A 26990-nucleotide genomic window follows, 5' to 3' on the forward strand; every position below is an offset into this window, starting at 1 on the left:
TTGGGAAACACATGTTGGGCAACGTAGCTATTCAGCGCTGCCATTGGTGTTGTGTGTGTGTACCCACACACTTTATCCATTTTTATTTTTATTCATTGTTCTTGAGTTGTTGCAACTCTCATAAAGAGGTCCGCTTTCCCCCCTGACACAAATTCCAATTCCAAGCGTTTTGAGAATGACCCGGTGGCTTCATTCCCATCCATCAATGCGCCTCATTGTGTCAGGAAGAGTAGGCCCATTCTTATGCATGTCTCTCCTTTCTCTAGTATGCCAAACTCCTCTTGGGATTTTGGATGTCGCCGTTTGAGCACTCTCGACCGAGCTCATCTCTGCTCTCCAAGCGGCACCAATTAAGGCGGGCTTGAGACGGGCAAGTTGTGACAGAATCGGACGACACACCAAGGCGAAAGGGGAAAAGGACGACAACGGCGGAGGGAGGAGGAGGGGGCTGCGGGTGCAGCAGACACAAGGAGAGGCAGACCTGTGAGTATCTTATTTTTGACAGTGTGGCTGGGATGTGCATACATTTTCATGCTGACCAACGTTATCCATACCATTGCATGAAATGTGGTCTTTTTGTGGCTCGATGAATGCAAGGTTTGCTCATTAGCCTGGAATGTGTTTCGTTTAGATCTTTGCCTAATGCCTTTGAGTATATTTTGAAAGGTTGAAGATGAAATTAAGGAACTATCTGGTAATCTTCCTATGTTATGAAATGTGGAAATGTTTGAAGATGGACAATTACCATTAGAATTAAAGACCAAGGTGTATTTTTCTATTTCCTTTAAAGAAAAAAATAGTGCAATGTTGTAAATACCATAATTTCTGGACTATAAGCCGCACCAGCGAAAAGTAGAGAAACATCCTGTTTTGCTCATACATAAACCGCACTGGAGTATAAGCCGCAAGCGTTTTAAATTAAATGTCCTAAGTTCTATTACTTATATTATTTAAAAAAATCCTCTCACAATATCATAAAAATCATTAAGGTAGAAATTTCAAGGGATGCCATTACAAATACTTGGGTAACAACTGTAATTTTGTCGGTTCATATGTGCTTCACACGAGGGTAAAAGTTCAACTGCAGAGCCCATTTGAAATTTGTTGTTGAACCAGTGCGACAGTAGTCTCTCAGGTGAAAGTGTGGCGCCATACGGCGTGCCATAAATGAATCCCCTGTGCAGTATGAAACATGATAATGCTATGTGGTGATAGCGCCGTTCCATTACACACTGCTGTGTTTGTCCTTTTTTCAGAGCTACACAACTTATTAATTATCCCCATTTTACTTTGTCGTTTTTCATATATTGTTCCTCAGATATGTGTTTGTAAAAATGAAGGCTTCCCCCGTGACCTCCCCAATTGAGTACATTTTTGTTCTTTGCTGATTGACTAGGTGATAACGGTTCTATTGTCCCGGTGGAGTCGTGCAGCATCAATTTCAAACATATTTTGGCAACCTTCCTTCCTTGCCTTGTAAAAGATGAGTAAGAGACTTCTTCTCTCTTCCTTTCTCTCACGGCTCTCACAATTTTCACTCTTCAGCACATCTAATAAAAGTTCCATTTTCACTCAGACACCCAGTTGATGAATTTGGAGGACAGGGTCAAAATGATCTGACACATTCACTCAACTCTCCCATCTCTGATAGCTCTGATTTCACGTAACAGTTTTACTAAGTTCGTTTTGTCTTCACTTATACATTAGTTGACGAGTTATTTTATCACAGACAAATAATTTAGGTTCGTTTATTTACTTGACATGTTTTGGCGTGTACTTCCGCCTTCATCAGAGTGTCACTGGTGTAGGTGTGACGCGTCTTTATCAGCTGATGAAGGTGTGGCTCACCTGGCAGATTTGACAGGTGAGTCACGCCCTCTGCTCTCCGTTCACCCCTCCAGAATGCTGCTCCAGGAGGTAGAGAGCATGAAAGCTCCCTCGTCCTTGTTGATGGTCCTTGGGCCCCGCTTGCGGATCTCAATGGCCTCCCTGATGTTTGTTTTCTTCGGTGCGGATGACTCTGGCCTTCTCCCAGTCCATGATGTGATGGGAGAAGAGAGCAGAGGGCGTGACTTACCTGTCAAATCTGACAGGTAAGCCACACCTTCATTCACCAGCTGATAAAGAGGCGTCACACCTGCACCAGTGACACTCTGATGAAGGCAGAAATACACGCTGAAAATGTCAGGTAAATAAAACAATATAAATCATTTGTCTGTGATAAAACAACTAGTCAACTAAGCTCTGATTTCATTCCAGGCTGTGATATAGTGACTATACTGTACTGTATATGCTGTGATAGTACAAGTGAGCTCAAATGAGTCGATGCTGTGGATTAAAATAGTCAAAGAAATAATCTTAAAGTGTGAAGGCGACACATGATGAAAGAGTGGGTGGCTCTTCAAGGACTTATTGACTGTCCTCCAACCTCAGAAAATATTAGAAATACTTTCGACTTATTTAGAATTAATTCAATAGATTCAAGCGTTATTAAAAATCTAACATTATACAACATAATATAACATTATATTCTGACTGTCCACTGTATGCACACCTGCTCCATTTTTGCTCCTCTTATTTGTTATGTTATTTGTTTATTCATTATTTATTCATCACTCTTATTTATTCATTGTTTGTGCCTTCTTGTTTTTAATTTTTGTGTTGTTTACTTGTATGTGTATTGTGTACTTTGTCTTGTCACCGGGATAGTAGGAACGTAATTTCGATCTCTTTCTGTGTCTTGACATGTGAATTGACAATAAAGGAGACTTTGACAAAAGAAAAAAAAATAATTTGATCCAATGTAAAAAGTCTGCCAAAAATCATGGCTCACAAAGATAAAGGTGGAGCTTTTGGATTGTTAAGTAAATTTAATGTTACCAAGATTTCCTCGGATGAGTGCACTTCAAACACGACACAACATAAGTTTGAGGTTTTTGTAACACACGCGCACACACACACAAAAAAAACCCTCCAATTACGTAAGCCATAATGGCCTGCAGGGATCATACTAGTGCGAGATAACAGAGCTCAGCACTGCACCTAAAATTCATTTTCCATGCCTCGTATGCAAATGAGAGATATCCACCTTTTGGGCTCAGGAGAAGGGTGATTACTCCCCCCCAGAAAAGATTGAGTTAGCATGAAATGATTAAAAACTAGGGACATACAGGCATACCCACTTATACAGCACAGTATATGTTATTGTATCAAAAAACAATTTCAATTGGAAAAACGGTTTTAGTGTAAAAGATGTAAATGCATCAAATACTGTCCTTGAATCATATCGCACCCCTTCTATGACAATATGTATGATACTGCAGCTGAAGAAAAACAACCCCAAAGTGTAGGTATGAAGGTTTACTTCAATTGCTGGGCAGTGTTGCGTTGTCAAATCTTTTGAGAATTTTAGCCAGATTGTGTGGAATTTATCTTGGTGTGATTTATTTATTTTTTTTACATCATGCAAACCTGAAATATAAACAGGGGTGTGTAGACATTTTATATCCACTTTAGTTAATCAGTTCTGCTCTTTCTACTGGGCTGCACTGTATCGTGTATTTGTGTTCTCATGTGGCATATTCCTGTCGGGCGTATTTCAGCTTCACTGAGTGATGCCAGCTAACAATTGTCATCATTGGTTGAATTTCCAGTCTCTCTTACCATCGCAAACAGCATATGTTATATAATCATTGTAATCCGCCAGCCTTCCCCGTCGTTTGGTGCAAACTGAATTAGCACTCACTCAGTAATCAGCAAAGCAGTCTCACATTATAGATTTATAGACAGTAATCATCTCTGCCTGTCGTGGGCAGTATTAAGTCTTCCAGTTTGCACGAATGCGTGGGCTCAAAAAACACGCCCCCTCTCTCTTACACAAATGTAAACTCAAGTAACCATATGCGGATGAGACATGTATGTTCCCTCTGGCTGTGTCTATAAAGTTGACTTGCATTAAAATAGGATGTCTTTGTAGGTCCGCAGAGGGCCATAGAGAGGGCCAGATAGGGGAACTATAGAGAGAGAATTGATAGAGGAGATGCAGAGCTATCAATGTGACAGGTGATAGGAAGCTGACAAGGCTACTTCATATCCTGATAATTATATTTGCCTGAGCCATCAGTGAGATATCATGCAATATATCCATCCATCAGTTCTTATACCAGTTATTCTATTCAGGGTCACACGGAAGCTGGTGACAGCTGACGTGGGGCAGGGCGTGCTGACATTGTGGACTGATCATCTGTCAAACAAAGCACTGACACACAGACAACAACGCACATGCAATTTAGAGTCATCAAATAATCTAACTGGCAGGCTCAGAGATGCTTTTTTTCCCCTAACTGAACTTTTTTTCCCATAGCAAATCATGTCTATATAATTGATCTGCCCACTTTCGTTACCTGTTGTTTTGGCATGCACTTCCGCATGCACTGTTGTTTCTCTCTTTAGTTTAAAAATGATCTGTATATGCTAGAACAGGGCTGTCAAACTTATTTTTGTCGTGGGCTGGATTATAGTCATAGTTTGCCTCAAAGGGCCATTAAAATTGTCAACCCAAATAAATGTATGAACGTCTCATATTGTATATATAGTATAGGCTAGCCAACAAACTGATGAAAAACTAGTTTTCAAAACAGAGACTAATAAAAACTGTTCAAATACTTAAAAATGAAATATTGAAATCAAATAAAATATTTAAAAATAATTATTTAAATAAATGAATGGCAATAAAAATTGCTAACAATATCTCTATTTTTTTAAAAGTGAAAACAACTGGAAATTTTGGAATTGACATATTAATTCGATGCACAATCTGTCTTCACGGGCCACCTACAATGATGTGGCGGGCCGTATCTGCCCCCCGGGCCTTGACTCAGACACCTTTGTGTTAGACAGTATTTTGTATTGTGGATCACAAATGTCCTAATGCTAATAGTATTTTCAGAGCTTAAAAAAATGGCAAATATGACAGTTCCCCAGCAGTTAAATCCACAAGCATGCTGATGACAATTAATTTAGAAGCACACACACACAGACTGAGGCCATAGCCTTAATCTTCTGTCTTTATATCACTTTTGCAGCAATAATCTCCTAAATAGAGAGCTATGGAGATCCGGGCATTGTACGTTTGAAATAGATACCATTTGTATATCCTCACCTGAGGCTGCACATCATATAAAGAATAGACCATCATTTTCTACATCCCACCTCTGGGCATTATTATTCGCAGTAAGTGCATTTCCCTTTCCCCTTCTGTTCCAGCGTCTCTCGCTTGCTCGGCCTGGCTGATAAACATGCACGAACCGAGGTTTTTGTACAAGAAGAATAAATTATTTAGCGGGATTGCACCTTTAACAGAAAAAAAAAAAAAACACCCATTGTATTTTCTCCTTACGCCTGCAAACTAGGACATTGATGCAGGCTTGTAATGCATAAAACACATTGCTTAGGTCTTTGGTCCTGTTCTTGCACAAGCTCTTTATTTATTAATGACACAAACCTGCTCTGACACATTGTGTGATTTCAAATTCCCCGCCTTAGTTGCTGAACCACATATATTTGTGTAATGAATTATATTTAATAAGCACAATTACTATTGGGCATACTATATCTGTGTATCTAATACAATGGAACCTCCAAAGTCAAATTTCAAACCAGTATCATGTACAATGTCAGGAAATCTCTTTTACGTTGTGATCGTTTAAAAATATCCAAAGCATGCAAACTACTGGCCCATGATGTTTTCAGCCAGTCGTGGGATCGTATTTATTTATCTATCAGTACGTTAATGATTGGGGTTATGGTTGTTGTGTTGTAATAGGGTCCATTTTAGGATTAGGGTTCGGGTTGTGTTGCACTTTATAAAGGTCTGTCATTTAAACCATCCTGACATTACAGATGTATTTGATATGTTAGAGTATTTTCTCAAGACAAGAATTCAGGAGAGAGAACATGTCCATAGACAGACGGGTGAATTTGCAGTGGAAAAAATGTTGCACTGTGATGCAACTATTTGCAATTGTATTGTTACAATGAGAAAAAAAGCTCCCCAGATTTTCCTCTTCAACACTGCATTATTCAGGGTACAACAGTCGGCTTTTTCTGTAAAACCGAGTCGCTGAGATATTGCGTGGCACAATTGTACTATAATAAACCTTGCTCATATAAGGACCAACTCATGCTGAAAAAGAAGCATTCTTTGCTAAATGAACACAGCAGATGTGTGAAACTTCCACCATTAGGATCATTTTTAACCTTCCAAAAACAGCATGACCTACATAGATAATTATGGGACTTGATTGCACATTAGACAGTATTTTTGTGAGTTTCAATCAAAAAGGTCCACGAATACTGCAATACTATTTGAACGCAACAACAAAACTCATGATACAGTAAAGGTTTTTCATGATTACAGGATTAGTGGTAGATGAATGCTTGTGACCTTTCCAAATGTACGTTGTGTGCTGTCCTCCATCCATCTAGAAATCATGGGGCTGCATTTAAAGGTTAAAGGGCCAGAGGGCGGAATGCAAGTTCAGTTACAAATTTGTCAAAGTCATGATGACATACAGAGTGTCGACTTCTGAAACGTGTACAGTACAGACCGCCCCCGATTGTAAAAACCAAGCCTATCAAACATTGTAATGCAAAGGTGCCTTCAAAAGTAGATTTTTCTTTGTTGTCTACGGTGAAAATGAATAATCAAGTAAATCTTTGAGTGGTTAGCAAAACAGTTTAAATGTTACTTGATTTAAATATTTGAATTAATAGGATAAATATTTGCAAGTTCATAACTCCTGTTCCCTTCCGTTGTTGTCTTATGCTGCCCAAGGATTTTTGTGCCTTTACAATATATGAACTTAAGCCTATTACTATGTAAAATATTCCTTGATTTTTTTATGATTTTTTTTTCAACATCAGGATAATTATCCACTTGTGCAACTTTTTTCTTTCAGTAGTGATATACAGCACAAGCGATTAAATGCGGATTTGAATTGTTTGCTTAGTCCCATCCCGCTTCCTTTTACCATAGTTCAAGTCTCCTTCCCAGGACTTTACAGCAAGATAGCCCACTTGCAGCATTTCCACATGTATTGTAGCAGACCCAAAGGGGCTTGTTATAGATACTGGCTGGACCTTTCGTCACCCTTTCACAAGGGTCCTGCGGTGCAGAGGAGTGATGGATACGGGAGGTTTCCTTCGGCCTGCAGGCTATTGATCACACTTACAGTCTAGGAGGGAAGCAAGTCAGCCATTGGTGTGTCTGTGTCCCTCCCTGCAGGAAGAGGACTTGCTTATATTATACTCTAGGCAATGAAGAAAAATGGGACAATGGGAACTGGCTGCAAAGTTGGCACAACACAATAAATGGGAGATTGTTCCAGTTTTATGAGAACTTGAATAAGCACCCAAGTATCATTTTTATTTTTAGTCATTATGTCTTTTTTGTAAGTCTTGCTTGTTGCCTGGCAACACTGTGACTTTTTTTTTTTTTTTAAATAACTCATCAGAGTACAATCTATTTTCGTATTACAGTGTAGATGAATTGACACTCCTTTCTGGACATGGTCATATAATGCATAAATATATAATGCTCCTTTTATACATATATTTGATTGTGCTTGAAAGTAAACATTAAATAAAAATAAAATCACTCGTCCACCTTGCTACCCATCTATCAATTACAATATAGTGAAAATGTATTTTTTACAGTCAACCCAAATGCCTTTTAAAAGCAAATTCTGACATGCAATTTTTTTTGTAGATATGTTCTTATGTTCAATGTGCTTTCCCTCATGTTTCAAAAAACCAATTTAAGATAAAGGAGGCCCTTCGAGCTACGTGACCGCTGTGACAGTCTGTCACACTATGCACTCTTGTTTGATAAGTGTGTGTTAGGATAAGAATGTGGTGTTTGCAAGTTTGTACACAGTCTCCTTAAAGCTGCTGCCGATACATTCGGTGGCGTGCTGCCAGTCAAGCATTGCGCCTGTTATCTCTGCAAAGTCACCTCCAAAATGCAGACGTTTGCTTTGTCAACACTGTACTGTGTTGAGTGTGCTTGGCCGCATACAAACGACACAAGCGGACAAACAGTAATAGTCAGCGATGAGCAATTATTTCACAGGCAGGCAAAGGGCAAATTACGAAAGGCTCACTTTGAAATGTCAAAAATGTCTCGTTGGTACACTGTGCTGCCACCTTTGCTAACTTACTGTTACTCTTTCAACACTGTCGCTCCTTTGACATTTTTAGTAGGCATCTCCAAATGTCAGCGCTTTTATGCTGGAAAAAACAGAAAACAAAAATTACCACGGTTGTGTACATGTGAATAAAAAAATAAATTTGAAGTGTGAAATGTAAAAGAAAATTTTGAGGAGACATTTAAAACATTCTGAATCGTGGCTCTCTTCCAAAATAGTGTGCAATGAGCATGAGGAAGCAATGAAAGCAATGTATAGACGCTAATTAGCCAAGCCAATAACTGTCATGGGCACTGACAGCTTCCAAGCACGTCAAAGATGAAAACTAACATACTCACACACTGTCACTTGATGACATAATTATGTCATTAAATAAACACCAGATAAGGACCCAAACTCACTGCCAAGCTGTGTTTGTTTCCTAATTGTGATGTACAAAGCATGTGACCTATACATAGCTCAAAATTATCAAAGTTATACAAAGTGCTTTGCTTTCTAGTTGGTTATTGTGTTTTTGTACTGACCACTTTGTCTTTACGGTGTTTATGATATGAGGACATATCAAATTATCAAAGTCAAAGTCTGCTTTATTGTCAATTTCTTCACATGTCAAGACACACAGAGATCGAAATTACGTTCCCACTATCCCACGGTGACAAGACATCCATCCATCCATCCATTTTCTGTACCGCTGTATCCCCACGGGGGTGGCGGGCTTGCTGGAGCCTATTGTTTAACTGACTTGTCAGTTACTGTGCCAAAAGTCATTTGGAGTTCTGATTAAAAAAAAGAAACTAATGCAAGTTTGTGGCAAAAACAAGGGTAAATACAAGCATTTTCCTCAAAGAGAGCAAGCCCCGATTTGACTTCACTGTTTTCCTGCCGGCAGTTGCCCAAAAACCTTGACTTCTCAAACACCGTATCTAAATCCCCTCGGTTTAATTAACAATGATCAAATTCATAATAACATCTATTTTCCTCTCACAAGGGCATATAATTGGAGGACTTTGTTGACGTGGAATCTCTCTTTGGAGAGGTCCAGGCCCCGACCCTCTCATTACAGCACTAAACTCGGTGGTGAGAGAAGGAGATGTCATGAAGAAAAGATGAATACCTCAAAACTTGCACTCAGAAGGCGGCCTTTAATTAGCTAATGAATCCGGAAGCCCCCCTCTGCCCACCTCTGACCTTGTGCAAAAGCCTAATAAGCCTGTGCACAGTGAAATATGTCACAAGCGGTTGTGATCAATCCCCAGTAGACTCCAAGCCTATGGTTTAATGAGATAAATGCTGTCCTGCTCTGGGAGCGTTTGAGTCCGCACTCATGAATCACTCCCGGAGACTCGCTAAAGGTGTTAATGTATCGATTCACTGCATTTTCAACCCAAGTGACTGCTTTAATGATTGATGTTGTTTAGCATGCATACCAAGGATGATATTTTCTAATTTATACTAAGACACTAAGGAGAGAGACCATGAACGAGTATCGACGCAAAGGGGTTGTTTATTAAACGTATGTGTGCTGTGTGATATCATGTGTGAACTGTCACGCAGTGTGCAAAGGGTTCTTCAACAAATTTCCATTAGTGGCTGGGTGATCAATGGCCACTAGTTTTCATAGCAATCTGAAATATAAACAACAGCTGAACATGTCAAATCATTTGAGTTTTACAACAAAAACCTCCAGCTATGGAGCGAAATACAGCTGGCCCTGGCCAAGCCAAATATAAACAGTCCTGTATATTTAAAATAACACTTGTAATACGTTCGCTTACAAAGCCAAGCATAGAATGTCTCGAAGGTTTTAGTAACTAAATACAGTAAAGCATTTGTGAAAAATTGAGACAAGATTGACATTATTTGGGAATTTACTGGTATGTTCATTTGTGCCATCACTGCAACAAATAAATGGCATATATATTTGCAACAATAAAACGTTAGGTATAAATGAACATGTCATAATTACAGTACATAATTATATAAAAGCAATTCTAGGATTCAAATATAAAACGGTCATTACAGCAGTAACTGAGCATTACGTGTGATGATGTAATTAATTATTTGCACAAACTATTTCATTGCGCACTATTCATAAACTCAAAATGTTCAATGTCAGAAGCATTGTAAACTGAAAACATCCTGTAATTCATTGCTGAGTTATGCACGGGCCTGATGGTATGATTCACATTATTTATGAGACTCCTTCTACACACAATTTTGATCGGGCTCCCCCGGATCCAAAAACAGACCCTTGCAATCCAAATTGAACGCTACCAATGGCACCTTACTGAGCAAAATCTGAAACGATGCCATCTTATGTGTGGCTTCCCTCAAGATGGCATTTACACCAGAATACGTTGTGTTCCAAGCTGAGCTGCGTCAAGCCGACACGGCGGGTGCCGGTTTCAGTAGCAGTGACTGCGCAGTCCTGCTGGAGCCGCAGCCAAGATGGCAATGAGAAGCTACGTCGAGCTCCCACCAAGTCCCACATTCAAAATGTGGTCTGACTGAGCGAGCAGCTCAATAAATTAGTCAGAATAAGTTCAGGGCGGTCTCCCCTCTCCCATGCGGTTATCGGCGGAAAACAAGCTGCCTTGGGCTTGGTGCTCCTAAATCTTTTATCATTGCTGAGGCAGGCTGATCCTGGCATGGACTCGGTCGGGCCATCAATCACAGCCAATCCTCACAGCTAATAGCTTATTCAAGATTTCTTTGGCAGCCTAAATCAAGCTTGAAAAGTAGCATTTGCGTTAATTGGGCCAAGTGGTGCAGGAAAAGGCTTGAGTTTTGTTTCATTTATTATTATTTATTTTTAATCATTTTACATAATACCATACAGTATGTTATGCATCTCGATTTAAAGAGTAGAATATCTGGTAAGTTTGCACAGTATTCATACAGAGTTGATGAGTAGCACATTTTCAAGAGCCTCCAGGTGTTAATTGGAGTGATGTGGCAACTCAAAATTAGTACGAGGGCAACCTTTCGGTGAACTCAAGTTGAAAGTATGAATACGGCCTAACTACCATCCTCATTTCCTCAATTCCTTATCAAAGGAAGATTCTGCTGGGCTGGTTTTAACAAGGACATCCGAAAATTCATCTCTGCTTGCTCGGTCTACACTAGTAATACTTTTCCTCGTCAATCACCCTCTGGTCTTCTGCTGCATTTGCTGCACAACACATCCCGCCTTTGGTCTCACATAGCACTGAACTTTATTACCGGACCTGGTCTTCCGTCTTCACAGGACAACTCAGGCAACCCTTTTAGTGTGGTGGATTTTTATTTTTTTTGAAATGGCTCCCTATTCCCTAGTTCAAGTTGCCCGCATAGCTGAAAACAGCGAATCTACTCATAAAATGTGTTTTGTATCCATGGCATTCTTACCTGACGTTTTTACGTCACTCTTATAATCATGCCACTCATTTGAATAATAAACGTCTCATTTCTACCATCGCGGCAGGCTTTAACGGCATTTGTGAAATCAAAGGCCGTCAAGCTTTATTGGATATTGGACACTGTCTCTGTTGAAATGCCAAAAGGTACGAAGAGGCCACCTTAGACAAGCGACGTCGCTTTTGCACTGTTTACTTTATTGAGCTGGACTTTCTGACGGCAGAAATAAAATGGTTTTTGGTTTGGAGCAAAGTTAGGTGTGAGCTGAACAAATGCACAACAGCTTTCCTATTAGGTGGTAGCTTCTACGATGCTTTGACTTGTCAAGTGATATAAGATGTTTCCAGGCTGTTTGCGTTTCCTTACAATTTTTATTTTGGGCTAAACGTGACAGTTTCTGGCGGCAATTGCATCTTCAGTCACCTTTTTATCACTACTTTATTCTCCTGTCATTTGCTTGTGTTTATTGTTTTTGTAACTGCATGATGCGCCCGTTATTTGACAAGCGCCACAATAAGGATGCAAGCCTCAGTTCACTCATTCTTCAATAATCGTTCTGAATCAGCCATCTATAAGTTCAAAAACAAAACTGTTACCTTTTATTTACCATTTTTTAACGGTAATTTTTAGAGATGTCATATTTCTGTAATCTGGAGGTCTCAAAGATAAACAAATTGTGGTGGTTAACACTTCTGCCTCATAGTTTGGAGGTTTGGGGGGAACCGTGTAAGTCAAAATGGATCTATTGATTAATAAATATTGTGACATGATGACTGAAGAAATGTTTTCATCCTGCAGACATGGTCAAGGAGTTGCCTAAGTGACTGCAGGTGGAAGTAAATGAGGAAGAAGACGCATGATGTTGCTGCTACGTAGCTCACCCAGCAAGATCTGTGGGCTTCCCAGCTGTGCATCACCTGTGATGCCATGATCCAGTTGTGACTGTGGGTGAGTAGCAAAAAAGTGGTCAGTACAAAAACTGAATAAGCATCTGGAAAGCAAAGCACTTTGTATAATACACATAAGTAGTAAAAAGCCAATGTTGCTTGTAGAGCATTCAACAGGAAAAATAGACGCACTTAATTTACTGAATAACAACAACGTATATTTCTCAGTTAATGAATGCAAAAAAAGCATATAACGTCATTTTCGGACTATAAGTCGCACCGGAGTATAAATCGCACCAGCCATAAAAGGCCCAAAAAAGTGAAAAAAAAAAACATATATATGTATATAAGTCGCTCCTGAGTATAAGTCGCCCCCCCCCCCCCCAAACTATGAAAAGAAACGCGAAATTACGTTTTCTCTATCCCAATTATAAGCATTGAATGCTTAGGAACATCCATCCATCCATTTTCTGAACCGCTTAGTCCCCACGGGGGTCGCGGGAGTGCTGGAGCCTATCCCAGCCGTCATCGGGCAGTAGGCGGGGGACACCCTGAACCGGTTGCCAGCCGATCGCAGGGCACACGGAGACAAACAACCATTCGCACTCGCACTCACACCTAGGGACAATTTGGAGTCTTCAATCGGCCTACCAAGCATGTTTTTGGGATGTGGGAGGAAACCGCAGTGCCCGGAGAAAACCCACGCGGGCCCGGGGAGAACATGCAAACTCCACACAGGGAGGGCCGGAGGTGGAATCGAACCCGCACCCTCCTGACTGTGAGGCGGACGTGCTACCCAGTGCGCATGACACATGAACACATAAAAACAAAACATTAATGTATGTATGCACCTACTGGCAGTCTCTTTAAAACCAGTGAAGGGAAATGAAGCTTCAAATTTGGTTCATGAACCAGTTATTGTATTTTTTACTCCTGTAGATGGCGGTGTTGGTTTAAAGAAAGCAGTTTAAGAAAGTCAATGTGCTTTCGGTCTAATATTGAGTCCTTCTCCACCTGTTTTGGTGTTATGTTCTGGGCCGTTTCCACTATTGCAGTATTTAAGATGGCGTAATTTACTGAGCGGAGAACACGTATTGGAGTGATCAGACTTTTGATTACAACACTACATCCCTGAGGAGCTTCACCTCAACATGGAGCCAGCTGAGCCATCTATTGAATAATGCTTTCCAGAGAGATGGAGAGGGACGAGAGCTACCACTAAATTGTACTTTATAATAAAAGGAGGAAAGAGAAACCAAATGGGACTTTATTCGTTGAGGTGCATGATCAACTCGACAAAGCCCCCAAAATTGTTGTTAGGCACCCAATGTATTTCTAGAATTTAAATGTTAATTTTATTATAATTTCATCGGTCTATATAGGGTTAAACTTGTGTTCAAGTTAAAGCTTGCCAAAATTAAATTGGGACAACAAAGACAAAGAGCCCACAAACACTTAGGGCAACATCTATCACTGCTGCTGAGGCCTTTATAGATTGTACTGTGTAAGGTTCTGACTGTCTGGTTAGGACTTTGGCTGTGGGCCAAAGCACCTTCTGGTGACTTTCTTCCCATGAATATGTATGGAGAATATCTTTAGCAAAGGGGGCTTGACCCTTCCTCAATGATGCCGATTGGCAGCGGTTCCTGCTCCAGGGCATCCTCCTGTAGTGCTGACCTTCTTTTTGTTGGCAGTCAGACATTAAGATACACTGTTTTTCATCATTTTCTGCTGCTCTACAATCTCATTCCCCATGTGTACTAGCTTCTGCCAAACAACACAAGTCTATTAATCACTTCTTTCCCCCCTGTTGTTCTGTTGTCTTCAAATTTCATCCCATATGAATGTGGGTGAGCTGCTTATTATGCTGCTCCTGAGTCGTTAAATGCAAATTAAGCCACAGTAAATGCACCACTCATTTTCTAGCAATCAAAATTCAACATGTTTAAAGTGTGAAGTTTATTTTCCACGTGTCCATGCTAGTTTAAGCTTTGAGGATCTCAAACTTAGACAAAGGCTGATAACGTGGGTGTTTGGTTTCTCCACAGGTAATGCAGAGCCAAATAACCAATCCTGGAGATGCCGAAGAGAAGAGATATTCTTGCCATCGTGTTGATCGTGCTACCCTGGACTCTGCTAATCACAGTTTGGCACCAAAGCGCGATCGCTCCGCTCCTCGCCATCCACAAGGGTACGCATTGCAGCCACACTCCACATTGAAGCCGAAGTGGGTCCTCGAACCTCACACCGCGCTTCAAGCTTAGATATGGAGCCTGCTCATTTAGAGGCTCTCTCTTGCCGTGACCATCTGCTTCATTGCGGCTCAACAACACTTATCCAGTCGTAGATTTGTCTTGGAGTGCATGATGAGGCTCTCATGCTTCATTAAAATCTACACATCTATGCGCACAAAAAACAACATAAGAACACGATATTGCAAGAATCGAGAAGAAAATAGAACAAAACCGTGTTTCAGATTATTTCCATTGAAACATACCAACCAGAAATACCGAAACCTCAAAAGAATAAAAACTGTCAAGAAAAGGTTTTGTATTATTGCAAAGTTTCTTGGCACTCAGAAATGTATAGAATCCAACAAATGTCCTTGTCAGCCACCTCAAATGTGTGCATGAAAAGATGAACTCGGTTTGAAATTCCTCCTTTCTCTTCAAAATGGTAAAAATAGTTTGATGGCTCACTGGAAATCCATATTGCTGTTAAGTTCTTGCTGTTTGATGATCTTTGAAACAAATAGTTGATAGTAGGCTGCCTATAAATTTGCCAAGCACTATACATCTATTACTTACTATCCTAATCAATCAAAGCCATCATGTGTTTTATCTATTGGAGTTGAACCATTTCCCAAGTTTATCAACTGACATTCACCGTTCCTCAATTACAGAGTTCATTTAAGCTGTACTTAATGTCATAAATGCGTCCAGCAATTAGCTTAATGAAGCCCAAACAACATGCAGTTCATTAGCACATCATACTCATGAGTCTCCCAATCTTTCTCCCCTGAGACCACAAACCCACAGTATGAAATGTCAAGTAAGCTCCTGGGTAAACAAAGCCAAATTAGCTAGACAGCAAATCACTACATTTCTTTGTCCTTGATGGATGATCTCAAAATACATAGCATAGGAGTTAATACACAAAAACCAATGCAAATACAGTGACATAAAATATCACTTCACATGCAGCAGCGTGGAAACTGTCAAGTGTGAAACAAAACCAAATATACTCACTGTTATTTAACCCCGACTGCTCACAGGCTTGCTTTTGTGAGCGCTTATAAAGAGATGCTGGAGGTTTTGGCAACATTCTCGCTGGCAGGCTGTTGTGAACATCTGGCCATCAGCAGATTGTGTTAATCTATGGCTGCACGAAAAAAAAAAAAAAATCCTCTTTTATGTCTCAAGTGCGAATAGCTCCGAGGATGAACTCTTGACAAAGATTGTTTTTAGTCACGGCAAAATGACAGCATAAATATCTTCACCGATTCCGTTTCAATAAAATACTGTTCTATAATTGTATAATCTCCTCACCAGAGTGTTGGGATTAGAACGGTAGTTTTTAGATGCTCCAATGTTAACATTCATGTCTTGATGACAGGAAGTGATCACCATCTGGCAAAATATAAAACATAATAAAACATCATGTTGTGAATGCGTGATACGATTTAATCTTTTCGTTGATTACCCGAAGGCACTCTGAATCTTGATTCTCTAACATTTGGCACAGTTGGAAAAATTTGGGAAGTAATGTTTTTAATATTGAATCAAAGATGGGAATATTATTTTCAAAGATGCAGTTTGTCACATACATATATATTTGTGTAAAATCCATTTCTTATGAGATCAGAATAGTTAGATAGATTTTAATTCATTTCTATACCACATAAAGGAGCACTACAAATCTTAAGAAGATTGTAAACAATTGGTTTGCTGTTCTTTTATGGGATGTAAACAGAAGAAAACAGAAATATTGCCAATTTTGTAATTGATTCTGTGGACTGAATACTGGAAGCGTGAGCCTCGGGAATTGTGGAAGAATCATACACATCCCGGTCACACATTAATGTCGGATGATATTCCACTTTTGATCATCGCAAATTAGCCAATGCGGTTAAGTTGGTGTCTCAAGCGCTAAAAGCAACCTGCCTGCAAATAGGATTTGCCACAATATGAAAATGCTATGCGAGAAAAACTCTAATTGGCTTTGCGTTTGCGTGACAAAAAGATGAAGAAAAGCTGTTTTAATAGAAATCTTAAAAACAGTGCAGTGTCCTGCTACAAGACAGGCTGTTCAAATATTAATAGGATCAACCGAAGACAAGATCCTTGTGCTGCTGTGAAATGTGATTTCAAGCGAAGGGGTGCCGCAACTCGGTGAAATAAGCACACAGAGGTCAAAGTAGCTCAATTCTGCTCGTGGGTCCCTCACTCTTGCCAAATGGGAACGCCTGTCAGGATCACAGACCGTGACGGTTTCTGCAAGGGTTAGAGCTCAAGAAGTTGGTCTGGTCCCTTGAGGTGGAACCAAGCACATGGCTGCCCACAGTCTGACCGCAACTTGCATTGTAGCTAGAAAAATGCCTTCTTTAACGCCATTGCCACTGCGGTTCCTACAAATAATTTATCAATGTCTTTTTAGGCTAGGTTTAATGTTTTGAAATAGAAACAATTTTAGGATCTTTATTAAAGAACAATTTCAAAGTACAGCGTTTAACAGATGCGGCTTTTGTTTAGTGGTCTGTTGTTGAAAGGATTAAATAAAAACTGCAAAATCAACTTTGATGAAACTTTTTGGTCAGAAGCTCTAATATGGTTTTCCTTGGCTTAGAGACTTTATAGGAATGCATTTTTGATCACTTTTTATTTATATCCCTTCCGGGACTTATCAAACATACTTTTCCACTCCGTTTCCACTTGACTTGTGTAATCTAAACACTTGAGATACTTTGCTTTAACTTAATTTCTTTAGGATTGTTTTTGCACTTTCAATCTTGCAATCCTAAAATGGTTCCTCTTGAAGCAAACAGGTGGAGGCACGCATCTGCTTGATGGCCATAGGGGCTATAAAAATGAAACTCGTTACACATTAAAATGTTTTCATCGCCCCTTAGACGATGCATAGTGTTCACAAAAAGCATGTGAGCACAAACATTTGTGACAGCAGCACAGCAGGCGAGTCAGTAGATAAGAGTGGACATGTTGACACTTCAACATGAGAGGAGCGAATCCACCATCTTTTCCTTCGTAATAGAGGAAACTCCAAAGTCAATGTTTGAGGATTAAAAGGCTTCTTTCTGCCATTTCATCCTCTTCTAATGCGGTCTCTCCATCCGTCAGCTGTGTTGTCCTCTCACGGTGCTTGCTTTCACTTTTTGCAGCATGTCACCACCTAGTAAAAGAGATCTTTATCATTCCAGAGAGGCTTGCGGTTCGCCACCGACTCTCAGGTACACTTTACCCACTTTGGGTTTAAGTCACCTGAGGCAAGCTTACACAAGGGCGGCCCTTGACGTGTCTTCTTAAACCTGCAGATGACGGTGTTGAAGGCAAGAGGGAGGCGGCTGGCCAAGCGGGAGACTCCAAGGAATACTGCGCCTCAGATAAGGACATCGTGGAGGTGGTGAGGACTGAGTATGTGTACACGCGGCCGCCGCCGTGGTCTGATGTGCTGCCCACCATCCACATCATCACGCCCACGTACAGTCGACCTGTACAAAAGGCCGAGCTGACGCGGCTGGCCAACACCTTCCTCCACATTCCCAATCTGCACTGGATCCTGGTGGAGGATTCCCAAAGGAGGACGCCTCTCGTCACGCGCCTCCTCCGAGAAACGGGCCTCAACTACACCCACCTAAATGTCGAGACGCCCAGGAACTATAAGCTGCGCGGGGACACAAGGGACCCTAGAATCCCCCGGGGGACCATGCAGAGGAATCTGGCACTCCGCTGGCTGAGGGAGACCTTCAACGTAAATAGCACTCAAGCTGGAATAGTCTACTTTGCTGATGACGACAACACTTACAGTCTGGAGCTGTTTGAGGAGGTTAGTGCCCATTTCTTATGTCTGCTTGCTTCACACACTTTTTTCTTCTCACTTTCTTTTCTTCTCAACAGCCTTTTTTGTGACTGTTAACAAGCCACGAAAAGAAAAGATAAAAGTTAATCTATCGATGCTTGCTTGACTGAGGGGTAATGAGGTCATGCTGAGTTGTTTCGAGATTTTAACAGTTTTGTAAGAAAAATAGCAGAACAGTAATAACGTAACAAAATAAATAGGGTGCTGCATTTTTTTGCTTTTGCCTTTTGCTCCTTCTGGTCTGTGCACATTGGCCACCTGGAGTCAGTATAATACAGACATAATGCAGATTAACTTGGAGCCAATCAAAACTCCTTGTAGTCATTATTCGCGGAGGATAAAGAATATGCCCATGAGTATTGTCATATTATCAGTCAATAGGTTTTAATCAACTTTTATTTTACAACAACCTATTGCTTTAAAGATTATACCAGCCAGCATGCAATTGTCTTTGTTTCTTCTTCGTTATCATCTTTAATTTGACAGTGGACTGTGAGTGGCAATAAACAGCTTGAAGCTTCTTTTCAGAACTGTTCACTGTCTGACAAGATGTTCCTTGGTGTAAAATCCGTTGAGCCGGAAAAAACAACATCCAAAAAATCACTCTTATCGAAAAAAATCTCCTAAATTGGGTCCGTCGTAGGTCTCAAAGCACATTTTATTATGCTGGCTGAGCTGAGGTCTGTTGACATCTGTACTATGACATCACTCATGATGGCCGTTTAGACACCACTGTTGTGGGGGGATTTTTTCTGAAACAGTTCAAGGGTGCTTGACTTTAGAACTTACGTTGTTTTTCAGTGAGTACGTAATAAAGGGTTAAAAGTTCTGTGGCCACTCTGCTTTGGAGTATGGGCAATCGGTGCATTGATTAGGCAGCTCATAATCAGCAGCTTCAAAGTGTCCTTATTGACCCTATACTGTCACTGAATGCTCATTGTTACTCTTGTGCTTTATGGGAAACCAATGACCGTATAGAGAGCACTGCTCAGTCAGGCTGCTTTGTAGGAAACAGATACATAATGACACACAATTCTCCTTAAGACCACTCATTATTTTGCTCCGATCACACGCGAAGAAGATTGGCTGGATAATGAACACATACCAACCATCCATCTCGACGTCATCTGAATTACCCGACTATACGGGAGCCACGTCCTTTCGGTATTGGTCCAGAGGGGGGCCTGTGGTGAGCGGAGTGTCAAGTATTGACACGGCCTGTCGTTACCTTTCCCTGGAAATCAGCCAAAGTGCTCAGTCTCCTTCCAAAGCGCTCCATCACCTCCAACAGGCCCATTTATGTGGCGGCGTAACAGCCCTGAAAGGACAGAGACGACAGAGAAGAAGAGTGGACGATAAAAACAAAGTCAGACACAAATCCGATTGCGGTGACTTTTGCTGACACCAGAGAAAATATAACCGTTGTCTGCGGCTTGACAACTGTGCCAAAAAAACAAAAAAACAAGGTTGAAAGGAGCCTGTGTGCCGTATGTACTTCAAAATGAGGTCAGCATATCCTAAAGCTGCAACCAAAATGAGGTTTTGCTGTTCATTTTAAAATCCACACCAACCGATTAGGAGAGGAGGTCACTTGTTCTTTGTTGCAAAACAAAAAGCCAAAGAAAAAGCAAAACAAATGCCACAGTAAACACTTTGATGCACATGCCGTTTTTCAAATTAAAATTTTGTGATCTTTGAATTTTGTATGTTTGACATTTTTTTGTCAAATTCTGGTTTCCAGTATACGGTAAGTGTCAATTACCCACACAAATATCACAAAGGGAAAAAAATTCCACTGTGTATCATCCCAAACACTATAAAAATGCTGAGTAAATTACTGTTATTGCCTTGAGCGTCATTAATCTCTTTCTAAATGCAAAAATTCAGGCCATGCCTATAATTAAAACTAAAATAGAAACTCTTTAAATTGTATTTTTTTTTTGCAAGTTATTGAGTCACCATAAAAGTGTTTGTTTCCAACCCAAATAAATTATTTATCATCATTTATAACAAATTTAGATTTACTCTGCTGTAGAAACGATCCAATTCTAGAGCTGCCTCTGTCACATCCTTTAAGAATGCATATCAAAATAAACAACAATAATGTTGCGCGAAATTAAAAAGGATGCCGTTTGATTCTGTGCATCTGCAATGGAGAACAATATCTGCATTTGCAATGCTACATGTAACGTTCACTCAACAGAATACAAAAAAAAATGCAGGAAAGCTGCTTGTTTGTGCACATTGTAGCAAGGGCATAATTTAAACCATTTTAGACCTTTAAATGAATGGTCATTTTAAATTTAGTTTCTAATATTGTCTTGTAACTCAAATGTATGTTGCACAATACCTGGTGGTAGTTGTCCTTTTTTTGTTTGTAGTACAATAACTTGTTTGTATTCAGTAGTAGTTTTATGTCCCACACTAGTGGTTCGGAATGCACAGTCCAAAACAGTAAATGTTCCTTTATATATAATTATAGTAGCAACAAACACATGGATGCACAAATGAAAACTATTTCTACTACCGTCTACTATTAAAGCCCAGAGCTCATTAATACAAAGGCTTGTGCCAATTTGCATCTAGGTGCCTGGCACAGCACGCTCCCATCTCGAAAGTCTCACGAACATCCAGTCTGCTTCGTGCTGTTCAAACTCTGCTGCTGTGATCTGGTGAGCTTGACCACAGAGCAGCCCAACAGGTCACCCAGCCGTCTAACACACAGAATGGAATTAAAAAAAAAAAATGAAAGAAAGGCAGTTTGCCTCGGGGTTTCAAAGCGCATATGGTGTGAATTATTAGTACATGTAAAATGTTTGGCGAGCAGATTCTTTCTGTCTTATCGCTGTCTCTTATACTCCACCTTGATTTTTATACACAAGGGAGGCACTGACATCATTATTTCAGCAGTAGAGACTTTGATTAAATTACTGCTTGTTCAAAAACATTTCTCTTTAAGTAGAACTTTTAAGGCTGCAGCTGCTTTTTGCCTGTGTGGTTTTAAGTGATGAAAGCGAAAGAAAAATATGACTGACATCTGTTAATCCTAGTTGGGATTATTCATAGTCCAATTAAATAGTCTTTTTGAGGGTTTTGTCATACACAGATTTCACAAATTGTCATGTTTCTGGCTAGTAATGTCTCGAACATTCTGTTTACTCGATGGATAGGCACGATTTGCGTTGCCTTTCATAACTTGAATGTAGCACAATGGACCAATGTTTAATGACCTGCCATAAAGTGCAAAACAATCACGTTACATATTATGAATGACACACTAAAAAAATGCCCTAGCCAAGTAGCGAGAATTTATAGATGCTATAATGCTGCTCCTGACATTGCCATTTCCTTTCGCTCTGTGTCACGTTCTTTGCCCAGCACATCTGACAACTTTTGTGTCCCCAACAGACATATAATGTGGTGTGTGTGTGTGTGTGTTTGTTTCAGCTCAAAAGGAAAAAAATCCACAGCATTTGGCTATAAAGTGCTCTGTATTTAATGGATTTCTGTTCCTATAGTGGCAAAGTAACTCAAATGTGTCTACCCATGATTAAAACAAAATTTTACCAAGGACCCTGAGTTTGCATTGAAAATGACATTCATCTTTTCATTGTGAAGAGCAACAGTATGTAAAAAGTGATTGGTGCCCGTCCATTTCTTTCCATATAAAACACCACGGTGTTTAATTAGAAGACAAAGTAAGACAAATGACACAAAGAATCCCCTCGGTCAGTCGGTGAACCCATCCAACGGTGTAGTCGCACCACATCGTTCACACTTATTCTCTTTAAATATGACCTCTGCTAATTGTCTTCATTGTGGGCCAGCTGTTGAGCAATGCATGTCATCTAACAATGTGTCAGCTGTTCGCTGCACTATGGTCGGCTCAATAGTCACCATCTTTCACGATGAATAACAGCAGCAGTTCTAAAAGTCCTCCATCAACGTGTTTAGTCTCACTGTCATGTAGTCTTTCACATGAGTAATTCCTCCCTCCCTCCTTTCACTCTCCTCCTTGCTAGATGCGATCAACTCAGAAAGTTTCCGTGTGGCCTGTGGCCTTTGTGGGCGGCCTGCGCTACGAGTCCCCCAAGGTCAACGCGGCCGGGAAAGTATACGGGTGGAAGACAGTGTTCGACCCCCATCGGCCCTTTGCCATCGACATGGCCGGCTTTGCCATCAACCTGAGGCTCATCCTCTTCAAGCCTCAGGCGTACTTCAAGCTTCGCGGGGTGAAGGGAGGCTACCAGGAGAGTAGTTTGCTGCGGGAACTTGTCACACTCAACGACCTGGAACCCAAAGCAGCCAATTGCACTAAGGTAATTCAATGCTTTTTTTTTATGGTTCGTACTATACTTTTACTGGCGCTGAGCTGCTAGTGGTTAGGGAAGCCTCACAATTTCGTGGCAGGATCGTAAAACAGATAAGATCTGTTAAAATGCACATTAAGTGCTAATGTAATGTATTTATCTTCACTTTATCACTTCATACTCATTTAATAATCGACAAATTTTCCTTCCACGTTTCAAACCATGCAGGTTAATTGATAACGCTAAATTGTCCATAGATATGAACGTGTGGGTGAAAGATTATCCCGCATTTGGCACTCCATCTTCTTTGTGATCCTAACCATTTGTTGGATTGTAGCATTGTTTTCATAAATGTAGTATGGTTCTTGGAGAACAGATGTTCCGCATCCTTGCACTAAGAGTTTGAGGGGAGTCTGCCATCGGTTATGTGGACATACAAGCAATTAGAATGTATAATGTAGTGTTCATGCGCCATCCCTGCTCATGGCCCGTGGGCAGTGTGCACTCCAGAAAAGTACTCTCCAGTTAGCCAGAGGGCTTCAGCTTGCCCGCATCTGTACACGAAGCGCATAGAGACAAAAAATGATACTGTCAGGCAGCCTGTTCTTGACCTCTCTCAGCCATCCACAGGGGTAAATGAAAGGCAGGCAAATCGGGGAACCGCTGAGAGAGCGGAACAGGAGCTGTGGGGAATAGCGAGGTCAGGACACTGCGCTGATTACAGATGAGGGCGACTGAAAGAAGGTGTGGATTTAGACATAGGAGACAAAACACGGGTGGGGTTGCGTATTGGACTGCTTTGCAGTTGTGACTATTAACCTCATTTATATCTGCACAAAGTGGGAATGAGCTACCGGCATATCTAAAAGACTCAATGCATTATTCAGTATAGCCTGATGACGGCAAGGAGGTCGCTCTGTCTATCTTTAAAAAAGAGTCCTTGGCTCCGTTGTTATAAATATTAATAATTCTTTAGAACTGTGAAATATAATCAATTGTATTAGCTCAAATAGCATGGGGGCCAAGTTGATTGACTCGAATCCCTTCCCAAGAAGTTTGGATATATAGTAACTAAATAGCTAAATTGGCAGGCCTATTTTATTTCATATAATAAGTGTATGAGTTTATAAAATATGCTGTTGTTTTGGACTAACTTTATGTCTTTTGGTTCCTTTTTATTAAAGGGATAACAAATGCGTACATTTTTGTGTGCTAAGCATTTTGGAATAATAGCTATCATAAGAATTCAATCTTAACTCATTATTTGAAACAGTGCCATGAAGCTGAACATAGCTGTGCCTAACATGGAGGGTGAAAAATATCACATCGCTGTTACTCTTGCATTTTTGCATTTCTTTGTAGGTATCGTCAGGTACAACATACGGTCCTATAAATTTTATGGGGACAGAGAATGTATAACGTACAATGTTTATCGTGAAGCAAGCAGCCCAAGTATTGCTTCACCAGAAGAAAAATATTTTGGATTCACCTCACTCACCTAAACAGAGTTAAAAATCGATGAGGTGGCCTCACAGTGTGTCACATTCGGAAGAGATTTTGAAAAGAAAGGGCAAACACTAGTTAACACCTACACACTTATGTTGCTTTTTTCTGCTTCTGTTTGTGAAAATGTCACGTGGAATCAAGGTAATGATTAATGAAAAATAAAATTGACAAAATAGTCTTATTAATGAAAGAAAAAAAAGCTTACTTATATATATGATTTATAAAATGAAATAAGCAGTAACTAATGAAGAATCCAACACTCCTTACATTATAACTCTGACTTTCTCTCTATTGATCAGACACTCCTGTGATGTTCCTTCCTCACTCGCATCTTCAAAACTGTCTGCCTTCAAGTAGCTTTTAACACCGCATCAGTATGCCGCAGACGTTGAAAGACTGCGATAACTGAATGAGCGCAAGTTGCTCATATTTTTCCTTGTTTTTCTTTTTATCATCAGATACTTGTTTGGCACACGAGAACAGAGAAGCCTGTCCTCGTAAACGAAGGGAAAAATGGATTCACAGACCCAAATGTGGAGATTTAACCATGTCTCTCTCCCGGTAAGACAGACCTTATAATGAACCTGAGGATGATAATTTATATACCGAAATGTGTTGTAAACATTTGATACCATCTACCTGATTAATTTTAGACTTTACATTCAAAACTAAGTTACTGAACGTTGTAACTAACATAATTTGCATTTGCTTCAAAACTGTAAGACCATGCTGAGATTCTATTCAATACGTTTTATTAATCAAGCCTTTTGTGTCCTTTCAAAACAGTTGTCAAGGGTTGATATCAAAATAGAAAGAAAGCTAAAATGAGAGGGTTAAAAAAAACATTTGGATATTTTGTTGATTGATTGATAATCACATCAGCACTGTTCTACGTATATTTTGTTTTTATCCACCGCCGATTTACACGTTGTCCTGCTAACACCTCCGAACCTAGTGAATCACTTCTGCTTTTTAGAAACTATCATAAAGGCAATACCATGTTAGTTTAGACTAAACACACATAATTCCTGCTATTTACACTAGTCTGTTTGAGAGGGTGTCCCTGTAAGTGGAGGACAAATTCCTCTAAACCCCACCCCCAACGCTTACGACCGACTGTGGCTTTTGTTGCCATGACCACCAGGGATGGAGCTAGTTTATTGAACAGGCAGCTTCCACTTGCGGGAGCAAACACCCACCTATTAAAAAAAGTATTTTCACTCATGTAGGAAGCAGTTTATACACACTACAGTGTAAAGATGTTGCGTAAGGACACATGACCAAAACCAAATATGTAATAGGGCGTCAGTGCAATCAAATCCCCATACTGTTTCCCCCTTGCGGCAGAGATTCTCAAACTGTTTTCTAATCTTTTTGAACACACTTTCTTATCGTGTCATGGCCTTTCTGTTGCAGGCGTTTGTCTTCGGAGTCCTGAACAAGCATTGATGAAGATGGCCTTTGAGGTCCGTGTTATGGGTGTGACGTTTTCCAAGAAATGGACAAAGCCGCGCTAATGTATTATATCAAAGCACAGATTGGGGAGAGGTGGCTTTTATTTATGAGGTATGTGAAAGAGACATCGTCAAGGACGCTTCAGCAGACAGTGTAGGTGTCTCATTGATGACAACCTGCCAAAAAAGACAGCACAATTTCAACTAAGTCAGGTTCTAGAAAATATAAACCTTCATTGGAAGAAATTGAAAACGTGAGTGATTCATCCACAAAGGAAGGACGATGACATTATATGGACTATTTGTCTTTTGGATTTTACTCCAAACAAAACACTGGAAGGGAAGGAATGTTCTTTTGATAACAATGTAATGTTTCCTTTAATTTAATTTAATTCGTTTAGGTGTTGAAAAAAAAACTACTGACCCATACATTTACATTTACTCCTGGGTTATCATAATCCATGCATTTTAGTCGTACACTTGAAGATGATGCAGTTGGAAATGTACATTTAAAAAAAACACATTGCACCTTTTACTCAGCACTTAAAATACATTGATGGTATTTCTTTGTTATAATGTGTGTAAATAAAAATCCTTCATGGGAGCAATCGGGAATTGGTTAAAATGTATGGTAAGTACTGTATTTATGTTGCTCCATTCCGGAAAATAATAGCACAGTCAAGGTTTTGGTCAGAGGTGCAATTTGTGTGGAAAAATCAAAGCGAAAAGCCCATCTGGGTCATTTTTATTGACATAAAGGATTCCACTTCTCGATGCCTAGCAATGTATAAACACACCGAAACGCAATCTCACCAGAAGCAGCAAATTAAGGACGGACATGTCTAATTAATAAATCCATCAACAAGTTCTGTGGAACTGTTTAGTCTCATTCTGAGCCGAGTTAGATGTTCATTCACTCTGAACCGGTTTAACAAATTGAGCATGGCTGCGTTGTGGCACAGCTCTAGGAATAATTATTCTCTTCATTGAAACTTCCATTTCCAAATTGTGCGAAAAATATATATAATTATACATTACAATTTGAGGAAAGCATGTGTAAGAGTTGAGCACTTACAAAAAGTCAGGCCAGAACATTTTTCACAAGCATTGAGAATACTACAATTTCCCATTAAAACC

The 26990-nt window shown here is 40.1% G+C and overlaps 1 protein-coding gene across 2 annotated transcripts; it reads left to right on the top strand.

Annotated features, from left to right (window-relative positions):
* The first annotated feature begins 274 nt into the window (after positions 1-274).
* Positions 275-26729, top strand: b3gat1a (beta-1,3-glucuronyltransferase 1 (glucuronosyltransferase P) a). 2 transcript variants are annotated; one of them, XM_061281723.1, is made up of 8 exons: positions 275-483; positions 12402-12551; positions 14539-14681; positions 17886-17954; positions 18039-18550; positions 22606-22902; positions 24858-24960; positions 25816-26729. In XM_061281723.1, the coding sequence occupies exons 3-7, from the start codon at positions 14570-14572 to the stop codon at positions 24942-24944; spliced, it is 1077 nt and encodes a 358-aa protein (XP_061137707.1). In that variant the 5' UTR covers positions 275-483; positions 12402-12551; positions 14539-14569; the 3' UTR covers positions 24945-24960; positions 25816-26729. The 2 variants fall into 2 exon arrangements, with proteins under 2 accessions (XP_061137707.1, XP_061137708.1); XM_061281724.1 differs by lacking the exon at positions 275-483 and adding an exon at positions 2125-2188.
* Positions 26730-26990: the final 261 nt, after the last annotated feature.

The sequence above is a fragment of the Syngnathus typhle genome, linkage group LG6, assembly GCF_033458585.1.
Source record: "Syngnathus typhle isolate RoL2023-S1 ecotype Sweden linkage group LG6, RoL_Styp_1.0, whole genome shotgun sequence".
NCBI classification, from domain to species: domain Eukaryota; kingdom Metazoa; phylum Chordata; class Actinopteri; order Syngnathiformes; family Syngnathidae; genus Syngnathus; species Syngnathus typhle.

Bases quoted from the DNA above. Each gene is read 5' to 3' on its own strand.
- b3gat1a (XM_061281723.1), top strand. From the start codon at position 14,570: ATGCCGAAGAGAAGAGATATTCTTGCCATCGTGTTGATCGTGCTACCC. The intron at 14,682-17,885 runs GTACGCATTGCA...CACTTTTTGCAG, and splicing joins GCTCCTCGCCATCCACAAGG to CATGTCACCACCTAGTAAAA. The intron at 18,551-22,605 runs GTTAGTGCCCAT...CCTCCTTGCTAG, and splicing joins GTCTGGAGCTGTTTGAGGAG to ATGCGATCAACTCAGAAAGT.